Genomic DNA, 11,764 nt, shown 5'->3' with positions numbered 1-11,764 from the left:
GAGCAGCAGAGTTGACTATGTTTGTTATACCCCTGAAAAACTTGCCAAATCTTCTCTGGCAATGCCAAACAGCTTATTCTACTATTGACTCTTGTTTTGCTGTTCTGGGACTCAGAGATGAAATTTTGCATCTGAACTCTATCCTCCAAGATGACATCGCTCGCCCCCACAGAGTGGGGTTTATCAGAGACTACCTCCAGAATTTGGGAGTGGAGAGGATGGAATGGCCTACCTGCAGTCCTGACCTCAACCCCACTGAACACTTGTAGGGTCAGCTTGGGCGTGCTGTTTGTGCCAGAGCGACCAACACAACCACACTGGCACACTTGTGACAAATGCTGGTTAAAGAATGGGATGCCATCCCACAGCAGTGTGTGACCAAGCTGGTGACCAGCATGAGGAGGAGGTGGCAGGCTGTTTGCCTGTGTATGGTTTTTCCACATGCTACTGAGGTCCCTGTTTGTTAAATGAATAAAATGTTAAATATTACTTGTTTCTTCAGACTTCAATAATCCAATCCAATAAACACCACCAAACAAGAGTCAATAGCAGAATAAGCTGTTTGGCATTGGCAGAGAAGATTTGGCAAGTTTTTCATGAGCGCAACCCACATACTCGACTCTGCTGACAATCAGCATGTTTTCAACTTGTGAAAATTTCAGCCGGAGTTTAAATATTTATCATTTATCTTCAGCAAGCATCACTATTTTTTTTTTAAATTCTGCTCTTTAATATTATTCTGCTGTAGATCTTTTTTTTTTGTTGTCTGTTTCATTTGATTTTAATTAACCACAAAGTCTCTTTCCACTATCCACTATCCCTCCTCTGCACATGTCCAAACTATCTCAGCCTTGCCTCACTAACATTGTCTCCAAACTGCTCAACCTGAGCTTTCCCTCTGATGTACTCATTACTAATCCTGTCCTTCCCGGTCACTCCCAGTAAAAATCTTCAGTTCGGCCTCCTGTCTTTTTTGTCACCGCTGCCATCTCCAAACCATACATCATGGCAGGTCTCGCGATTATCTTGTGAACTTTCACTCTTGCTGCTATCCTTCTGTCACAAATCACTCCTGATGCTTATCTCCACCCACTCCACCCTGCCTACACTGTTTTTTCACCTTTCTTGTGCACTGTCTGTCTTTGGATGGTTGACCTCAGGTTGACTCATCTACCTTCACTATCTCTACTTCTTGCATGTTCACCTTTCCACCCATCTCCCTCTCATTCACACACATGCATTCTGTCTTGCTTCTACTGACTTTCATTCCTCTTCTCTCCAGTGCATACCTCCACCTCTCCAGGCTCTCTTTCACCTGCTCCCTACTCTCACTACAGATCAAAAAAAGACTCGTGCCTGGCCTCGTCTGTCAGCCTGTCCGTTATCGCTGCAAGCAAGAAGGGACTCAGAGCAGATCCCTGTATAAATACTACAAAAAAAAAAAAAAAAGCACTAGTGGCCTGTCCTTCACCACATTCTTTATACTTTGAAATTCACCACTCAAAGTGTATTTAAGTATCGATGGCTTTTTAAATGGCACTACGCTTCCAATATATCTTATCAGGCCTGACATCTACTATTTAGCACCTGGTTGTTAAAAAGTGCTCTACAATGGGGTTTGCATATGACATTTGTGCAACTTATAATCCTCTAATTCTTGTGTAATATTAAAAAAAGTGTTAAAAATAAACAAAGAATGTAAAATCCCTGTCTCTTAGAGAGCCACCAACTCATATCTACACTGAGGCTGCAGCATGTAATAAAAGATCAGTACTTTTGCTTTAAAATAAGTCATTAGAAGTACGAAATGCTAACAGTACATTTGCACAATATAAGCATACAATAGAGGTAATAGACTGAAAACAAAAAGGGAGATTATAAAAGACAGTTTTATTGACTTACATGTGTACATACATACAAATATGATATTTTGCAGAGAAGCAACATGATTCATTTTAAAGGGTAAATACCAAGAAATCATACTGTAGCCGCAAGCAGGAAGGCCACAGTTAACCTGAATTGATCAAGGGTGGCCATAAGCACTGATAAAAACTTCTTTTTAAAAGATAGACATCGCTTCAGGGGCTAAAATGTGAAGCCACATGTTCAAGTCCCTTAAACCTGCATTCTATATGAAGGCCACCAGAGGGCAATACCTGTGGTTGCAAAAAAGACTTCGGCACCTAGAAGTTTATGTGAAAAATGGCCCTCAGGTCAGATCTCAGTAAACACTTTACTGATGCGTTTACTGGCTCCATCAGTCGCTTTGGCTCATACTGAATAAAATATTGATCAGTGGGTGATGTCACATGGCTGCATCCATCTTCTGTACTGTTTATGGTTTTTGCTAACTGCAGCTCCCAGTGGTCAAATTACACAACCTCACAAAAAGACGTGGCGTACTCTAAGTTCACACTCAATTCAAGAAACATTTGCTGAAATATAACCTCACTTTCTGTTTGGCAGACTTCAATGAGCTTTAACCAACAAGGGTTTTGAAAATCTAAAGACTATATTAATGCTTTTGCATGTTTTGGGTGCCAGTTTTGACCAACACTGGAAAAATTTGGGGCTGGTGAATTTAAATTACATTAATTTCACATGTACTGCACATATCAACCTTGGGACCTTCCATAATATTACCAGACCCAAGAATTATTTGTTTAATTCCAGGATAAGCCTTGTTTGCAGGCATGTCACCAGGGACGAGTGGGATTTTGTTTATTTCAGGCCTACTTGAAGTCTACCTTAAAGACATGACTAGTTTCTATTGTAGTGTAGACGGCAAGACATTTGAGGGCATATGTTCACCATTTAATGATGAAATTTTTGTCACTTTAACCCAAGTAGACCCTCAGGAGTTTGCAGATGAGGACACTATACTACTGGTATATAACAAACACCTCAACAGCCAAAAACAAAACAAAGATTTTCTTATTAAAGCACCCCTTAGAGGTCAAATTCAGCTTTTTGATGTACCAATTTGAGAAAGGTCCAGCTGCAGCAGCCTTGTGGCCCCAACAAACCAACTTCAAGGTGCTACACACACAAACACACACACACACACACACACACACACACACACTCAGACACACAAACACACACACACATGCACCCCCCCCCCCCCAAAATAAAAACAACAACAAAAAATCCCCCAAAAAACACTTCCTATCTGATATACGCCTGGTGTATATCAGGTGCAGGTGCAAAGATATTATCTCATTTCCTGTTTTGCAACCAATTTCAATTGAAATTTAATTGAAAACCTCAGTTTTTAAATAAATTAAGGCTGATTTCTATGATAAGGTCAAAACAGAACCATTGCTGCTTTTCCCCCAGTAAAACCTACAGTTTTTTTTCTGAAGCATTTTGCTGCTTTCACAGCCAAAAACGGCAGACAGATTAAAAAAAATTTGACACAGTGGCAAAATTCATGGTTATTTCAGTGCAAATAGTGCAACTGTGAAACTACACAAATTCACTGTAAACTCAAAAATTGTCACATGATGTCATGGTCTCACATTTATAAAATATTCATATCCTTGTGTAAAATCGGTGCACTACTACACAAAGGATGTCTTTCAGTGAACTGCCTAATCTCAAGCAAGCTTTCTCGATATAATATGCAGCTTTTCAGCAACTGTGAGCTTACCCCCCCCAAAAAAGCCGAAACAAAAAAAAATGTGCTTATTTTAGTGCCGACTTCTATTTCCTATAATCCCAAACATGTACCCATTCATTTTCTTGTCTTGCATATCCAGTTATTGCAGGTCTGCAGCATTTAGCGGTGCAGGGATTCAGTTGAGCTGAATGGCATCCATCTGGCAGATTCGTTTATAAATGTGATCACAAGGAACATCAAACCATGTCTTCGAGTGGCTGTCTAAGGTGGCACAGTCCTCCCCGTGTTCCCCTCCCGTGTGGTGGTTATCTGGCTCTGAGCTCAATTGATCCCAATATCTGTGACAGAGGGGGGAAAGCAGAAAATGTGATAGATAGGAGAGCTATAAATAACAACTCTGAACATTTCTGACAAATGATAAAAACAAGCTCCCCTCGCCCAGCTATTTGATTTATTGATGATGAAATGTTTGATATACCTGAGGCTTTGTAATAAGCATGGGCAGTGTTTGCCTTTAGAATTTATATAGGTTCATCCTGGATGGATTATTTGGTGTCATAATTGAAAATGAAAGCAGCATAGGAAATTAAATCCAAAAGACAATAAATATATGCATTAAATGTTGTTACTTGTATTCCAGTGTTGTGTTGTCCACCCATCTCCAGTCTCCTTCTTTCTCTGAGTCCGACAGGCCGATCCAGAAGTGGTAATCAAATCCACCAATTCTCCTTGCTTCCTTTTCCAGAGCATCCTAGAGATAATAGACACACAAATCTCACAAATCTCAAATGTCCAGCGGCCACTTGAGGCTGATTCCCAAAGAGTCAACTTGATTAGCATCAACTATGAAAAGAACATTTTAACAACCTGATATAAAAAGGGTTTTTGGCCTCTTTAGCCATTTTCTCCTTTCATAACAATTGTATGAGGGGTGATTTTATTTTAATAACTCAAACATTTGGATTTTGTTAGGGCTTAAATTTGGGAGTGTAACCTCTGACTAACAGGTGGATGCTGACACAGGGAGGTGCACTTCTCAGTTGTCCGCCAGGATTGTCCTCCACAATAAGCTCTCTGGTGTGTTTCTGGAGTCTTTTGGTGCATTTTATTAGTTAACTCACAAATATTATGGCTTGCTGTGTACAGCATGTCCAAGAAGTCTATGCTTCAGTTTCTATATTTTCAGTATGTTATTTTTGCACTAATTAGCAGATATGAGTATCTGTACATTGCACCCATAGAGTTTATGTCCATAAACCAATGGGTGACATTATGGTGCCTACACAATCCAGCGAAGTTTCATCTCAGCTAATTTGGACCTCTACGTCATATTTGTGCCTTTTGGAGCATTTTTAAATCAATAATCAGACAAGTAATGTGACCTACTCTGAGGGTAATTATATCAACAGCCCAGCCAAGTGAGTGAAATACTAATATTTTTCATTTGTTACTAAGCACTAATGAGCAGGTGTGGTGCACCCATATAGTCTAACTAAACTTGCTAGCATATGCCGATAACCCCACCCTCCTGTCCAAATACAGTCTCATCTGGTTCCAAAAGACCAAGATGGCGATGGTGCACATGCTAAAACTGAAGCTTCAAAAATTGGAACCTAAACCGAGGAAATGGGTGACTTTGAGTACCTATATCCATCTTTCGTATACAGTCTATGGTTTGCAGACATAATTGACAAGAATAAACCTCTAGCCACATGAAATCACAGACTAATTAAATATGACTTAAACTGTGGGGTTTGAATTATTTACTACATTACCTGCTTGCAGATTGGTTACTGTTTTTTAACAGATGATGTTGAATGTAGACGGAAGTTTATTTAGCCATTCCTATTGCAGCATAATGTGTATGGCTCACTTCCACACCGACAATGTTTACCGCAAACTGTCATTAATGTTTTCACTAACACTGCCTGTGAAAAAGTCCAGTGGCGCTCTCAACTTTAACAGATAAGATGACCTTGCCTTGCAAAGATATATGAGCATCCCCTCCCACCCAAATCCACCCGTTTGCCAACAGCATGCAGTAACCCACACAATTAGGGGAATGAGCAACACCTGTGCTGGTCAGCAGGGTGAAGCGTGCGCGCGCGCGCGCACACACACACACACACACACACACATTAACTTGCATACATGCTGTTCTTTGGTGTGCAGTATGGTGAGATGACTGCCCATCTTTTCACAGCTGTCTCTGCTCTTCATCCAGTCCAGCTTGTCATTGCTGAAATAGTAACACAGATTCCCGACATGAAGCCAACCTTCAGGACACTCCCTGCACTGCTTAACTGTTAATGAGAAAGACCAAGATAAAGGGATGAGGGGAAGGGGAAATCAAAGAGAGCAGGAAATGAAGATCGTGTCCATTTGTTTGAACGACTTCCTGCCACCTGTCTTTGAACAGCTCTGTCCCAGGGCGCTGTAGTCTTCACACAGCTGGATGTAACGTTTCTGCATTGATTTCAAACCCAGAACTGAAGAGGAGGAAGTGTCCGGTGAGGCACCAGGCCTATTAATCACTGAGAACATAGATAGATAGATAGATAGATAGATAGATAGATAGATAGATAGATAGATAGATAGATAGATAGATAGATAGATAGATAGATAGATAGATAGATAGATAGATAGATACATTATTGCACTTAATGAAAAGCTAAGTAATCATCAAGAAACAACATGAAACAACCCGCTATGAGCAAGCACTTGGCAACAGTGTTAACTAGATGAGCCGGGTAGCCCATATCTAACATGGTTATCCAGAATTTGTCATGAATACTGAATCAAAGGCCTTTTTATAGTCAACAAAACCTAGAAATAACAGTTGCTGATGCAGTCGCAGTTAGGTTATTGGGAACATCATTAGTTTTTATTAGTACTGGGCAAATGTAACTCTTGACCCAGTGAAGATACTGATGAAAAGTTAAATGACTGAAATAGAAGAGCATGAGTGCATGTACCAAATTATATAACGCAGTGAAGACATTTACATCAAAACCACCGATATCTGTGAGACGGTCGTCAGAGAATGGAAATCCATCCAATATTTGTCGAGATGAAAGTTGGGACCACATAAGTGTGAGTATAAACAAATGCAATTTGTATACAGTTGTGGTTTATCATTTGCCACTAAAGTGCTCCCTCTTCAAACATATAATGCTTCTCTTTACAGTCTGTGAATCTCTGTATGGTTTTATTGCTGCCCTGGCTGGAATAATCGTGTTTACATGAGATCCCTTGCGGCTGGAAAAAATTATCATTTGCAATCTGGTTTCATTGCCACATATTTTTCCATTTGTGTGTTTCCTCTCTTTTATGTCGCCACTTCCCATTTGAGTACTGAAACGTTTTAAAAAATGTATTCATCCACTGCCATAAATAGAAATAATCGTTATTGTGGTTACCTCACTCTCATTAAGAAGTATCATCGTAGTGACATCTTTCAGACGCAATTAACGTCTTACAGTTTAAACTCGATTAGGTGCTGTAACTGGTTGTGTTTTGAGGAAGTGAAAGCTAGGCCACTTGCACCCGCTGAGCTGATTCAAAGTAATTTTCCAAGTGTTTATTTTGATTTACTGTAAGCTGAACTGTGGTTGACAGATCACTTCGGAGGTAACGTGCAGTAGAAAAATGAGTTGCACTTTATCAGACTAATGAAACGTAATCATTTCCTAGAAAGCCCTCTCAAAACACAGATGCAGGTGCTGTTGTGAGGTAAAATGTGGCTTGCATGACTTCACAAAACCAAAAGCAAAACACTACTATGAATGCATTTACTGCAGATATTTGTGAAATGAAATGTGCTAAATTTCCACATGGCAGCTGTGGTTTAAGCTGCAGCTACAGTGTATACCATTATGGGACTTTTAATTTGTTTTATTTAGGCAGACTTGCTCTACAAAGTCATAAAGTGGAATTAAACCACTTTCTCTCTATCGAAAGTCTTGCAATATGTTAGAGATCCTGTTGTCATAGGAAGTATTTCTTTTTATTTCCCTCTCTCGCCTCAAGATGTACCAGTCATCATTTTTAAATTCGAAAATCGTACTCGATAGCTTTTGAGTGTGCGTCTGAATGAGTTTGTGTGTGTGTGGCAATAGATCAAGCACGTACGGCCCCAGTGGTGTTTGTTTTAAATGAGAGAGTGTCCTCACAAGCACATTATCAGGCTGAGCTGCCAGAGACTCTTGGCCCTGCAGGAGAAATATTTCACAATTATGGACTTTTGTGCTTTTTCTATTACATGACCCTCACTGGACTGGAGAGAGTGCTTTATCTTTTTTATTGCCAATTCTAGGTGTCCAAAAGCACACTGAGCTGAAATAAAGAGAGAATAATCAGCGTGGGATAGAGACCCAAAGACACAGAGACAGACAGGCAGCACAGTGCAAAAGTTTTAGGCACTTCAGATGTTTGGGTCCTTTTCCATCAAGCAATGCCCCAGGGAGACATCAGGTCGGTACCAAATTCAGACTGAGGCACGAAAATGACTCCAAACATACAGTCAGAGTCATAAATGACTCTCTTTAGTGACAACAAGAGCAATATGTTTTCCTCCTAAAGAAGCCTGATCCCGATATTGTGGATGGAGTCAGTCTGGGATTACATGAAGAGACAGAAGATACTGAGGCAGAATAAATCCACTAAAGAACCAACGCAAGATCTCCAACATACCTCCTAAGTACCTTAAAAGCTGTGTACAAATGCAGGCGAACTGATGCTGTTTGCTTGCAGCAAATATTGATTTTTTTTCTTTTCTCTCTCGTGCATTTCTCATGAAGTAAAACTGATAAATATAGACTATTTTAAGTACCTAAATCTTTTGCACTGGACTCAAAGTACAGCATATACAAGAGGGGCACGAGGTAGTAAGACAGTGTTTATACTTACAGAGAACAGCGAGTACGATGTTGGCAAAGAGGGAGGCCAAAAAGCCAATAAGTATCAGGAGAGAAGTCTTACTCCGCAAACACTCGACTCCTCGCTTCAGTCCCTGGGAGCCTGATTAGACACAAAACAGCCCACAGCATGCAAGCTGTCAGTTCACTACTTTAACTCCTCTGGTGTAGCAGCGAGAGCAGACTTTAAAGGAAATTTCAGGGCAGAACCGTTTGACCAGAGTTTAGCTTCATTATATTTTCAAATCCCCAAAGAGAACATTTCTACTGAAAGTCAAGTCAGTTGGTAGTCTCTGTATCTGTGCCTCATGCTGTCACATATGTACACAAATACTAAAATACAGAATTTCAAATACTTTACTAAAGTAACATATGAAGGTTGTACATCCTTAAACATTACAGTCATGGCAGTGGCACAGATTTTGTTTTGCGCGCACTTTGGCGCCTCAGTTTTTGGTTGAGCGTTTCTATATTATTGTGATCAGAATCATACTTGTGAATTGAAGCTTATGGATTTGGTCCGGCAGCTGATATGCAGTATGCTGCAGCATGCTGCAGAGAATTGCAGAAAATATGAAGACGACAGGTCAACACTTTACATAGACTCTTTACTTAAATTTGATCTAAATTTGATCTAAATAAATAAATAAATCTAAATAAAAAGCAGCAGAGTGTGTGCAACAATTTGTGCTACTTAGAAAATTTTTTGGCTATGACTCTATGAGACAGTTGCACTTAAAGAATAATCTCCAGACATTTCCTTTATAAGATGACTATTAAGGATGTTTTGTTGGTAAAATCTTTATCTGCAAAGTAGCATATCTGTGACAAACACTGTGTAATACAAAGATAATTTTTTAAAAACACCATTTAACCAAGAAATTAAGGTTTTAGAATATTTTTGTAAGAGTATTCTGAGCAGTAAGCAAGCAGAAGTAAGTACTAAGTAAGCAGAACTAGCTGAGCAACATGGGCTGAAGATGCACAATCCATACAGAAAGGCACTGCCCAAGTCTGAACCCTGGATCCTGCTGTTTGAGGCAACAATGCTAACCGCTGAGCCACTGTGCTGACGGGAAAGTCGAGCAGTGAAAGTAAAAAATAAGAGTCGGCACAAACATTCCTGTAAAATCCAGCTGTCTTACAGCTGTACTTGCACACAACACTAAATTAAAGATACTCAAGTTCTTTCCAACATCATATGGTCTTATTCTCTTAATTAAAAATTCAGTGGAAGTATTAAGAGCAAAATGTGCTTCTTTCAGAGCGATTATTGTATGGTGGAAACATGTTAAATATCTAGTGGAAGTTAGCCTGAATACATTTGTTCCAGCTGTGTTTCTTAAAATTTGAGGTTTTAACCTCCTGTGTCCTCAAACAGGGACATTACATTTTAGCTTTTCTGCACCTTACACTCAATACATTTTTATACTTTGTTTAAAAAAAATGTTACGTTTATTGGATTATGCTGTAAATTAAATCTATTGTTCCCATGATGGAAAGGATATAAAAGCTATATTAAAAAAAAAGTAATGACGTCCTGATCAGAGAGGCATCTTTTTAGAGTGATCAGGTCCAACTAATCACTAATAGCTGGGATCAAAAATTGCTCAGGGCTCAGGAGATTAAGACTACGAAACCTGAAATGAGCACACTGATTAATATGCACTACACAATAACTTTACAACCCAACCGCTACCATTACCATTACCATTACCAGCTTCAGCATTAAAACCCTGCTATATTAATGCATTTATTACAAGAACTGTTATAATATATAAACATGTAGCATTAATAAAGTCAAGTAAAATACAGGTAGTAAGTACTTATCTATTTTTTTTTAATACTGTATCCAGTGTAAAATCTGAGTACAAAGTACAAAGTAGGAGCACCATGTACATCACTATAAACAGTAATTAAGTAAAGGTCCTGATGTCCACCTCTGGCTCCTACACATCTGTTTGTTTCTTGCCACATATGCACACAAATTACCGTTGCTGTGTTCTGGGATTAGACTGTTTCCTCCTGGTCCCGGCTCCTCTGTGAACTCATGCAAGCTGCTGTAGTTTTCTCTCTGCTCCATGTCTGCCGTGTCCTTCGCAAGCCTCTTCCTCACTTTGTCTCCCTTTATATACTACCTCTTCGGGCCCCTAAAGGTTTTGGTTTCTCTGCTCTGGAGCAGCAATATTTCTGCTTTAAATTTAAATTTGTCCCTGCTGGTTGAATTATTGAAGTGCGTTCCCCTGAATCAAATGCTGCTGCAGAGTTAAGAAAATTTGCTCAGAGAAGTACTACACTACACTCTGCCCTCCACTAGATAATTTTAGCTTCTTTTTGGTCATCAGTTTCCTGAAAAAGGAGGTTTTTTTAAGCCAAACTGGGAGGCTCTTTCCTCTCGTTTTTGGCTCAGTGTGCTGGCTCAGCCCTGTCTTGCACAATCCCAGAAGTTTCTTCAGCTCTGTTTGGAGTGACGCACTGATTCTGGAAATTTGCTAAAGATTAGTCAGAACAGGAGAAAATGTTCTTTAACTAAAAAAAAACCAAAAAAAAATACATGATGTGTGCTTGCACTCTCCTCACATTATTTAAAAACAGAAACAAAAAACTAAAACTGGAGCTGTGACAAGGTTGTGACTGGAAAGCAGGCAGGAACAGTGAGTTTTAAGAACGAAGAGCCAAGCTATGACTCCGCAGGAAAAGTACAGGAATTCAGAAGAGAAGAATTTCTGGTGATGTGCAACCACAAATTTCAGCACAGCAGTCACTGAAAAAGAAGCAAACATGAAACACCCCTCCTCTGTGCTTTAATTAGTTTGGTTTGAATAACAAAAACCTCATGAAGCACGAGAGCTGACAATGTCTGTTGGAATAAGGTGCCAAGAAAAAAAAAAAATAACTTGGACATATACCAAAAAAAATGTTGACAGTGTGCTGGAAGAACAGAGTGGGCATCTGGTGTGTGTGGTGAAGAGGTGATATTGTTGCAGCTGTTCTGCTTATGAAGAGAATACAAATAACGTTAAGCACGCACTCACATGTTTACCAGCACACACACTCACAGTGCTGGTAAATGCTGAGTCATATTTTTTAGGCCTCCATCTTTGCCAGTTTTTAGAACAGTTGAGGACAAAGAGAGAACTTTGCTCATGTGTTGGTAAATAATACTGAACCTGTGTGCCAGCTCGCCATCATCAAATGTTTGTTCACACAGTCCAGCATGGCAGGT

The 11,764-nt window shown here is 39.6% G+C and overlaps 1 protein-coding gene across 1 annotated transcript; it reads right to left on the bottom strand.

Annotated features, from left to right (window-relative positions):
• Nucleotides 1–1,871: 1,871 nt before the first annotated feature.
• Nucleotides 1,872–10,897, bottom strand: LOC115794297 (C-type lectin domain family 4 member E-like). The gene is made up of 6 exons (XM_030749716.1): nucleotides 10,531–10,897; nucleotides 8,531–8,641; nucleotides 6,028–6,156; nucleotides 5,774–5,925; nucleotides 4,252–4,373; nucleotides 1,872–3,960 (listed from the first exon to the last, which is right to left on the bottom strand). Exons 1-6 carry the CDS (start codon nucleotides 10,619–10,621, stop codon nucleotides 3,798–3,800), a joined length of 768 nt encoding a protein of 255 aa, XP_030605576.1. The 5' UTR covers nucleotides 10,622–10,897; the 3' UTR covers nucleotides 1,872–3,797.
• Nucleotides 10,898–11,764: the final 867 nt, after the last annotated feature.

The sequence above is a fragment of the Archocentrus centrarchus genome, chromosome 16, assembly GCF_007364275.1.
Source record: "Archocentrus centrarchus isolate MPI-CPG fArcCen1 chromosome 16, fArcCen1, whole genome shotgun sequence".
NCBI classification, from domain to species: Eukaryota; Metazoa; Chordata; class Actinopteri; order Cichliformes; family Cichlidae; genus Archocentrus; species Archocentrus centrarchus.
This window is presented reverse-complemented; position numbering and strand designations above follow the sequence as displayed.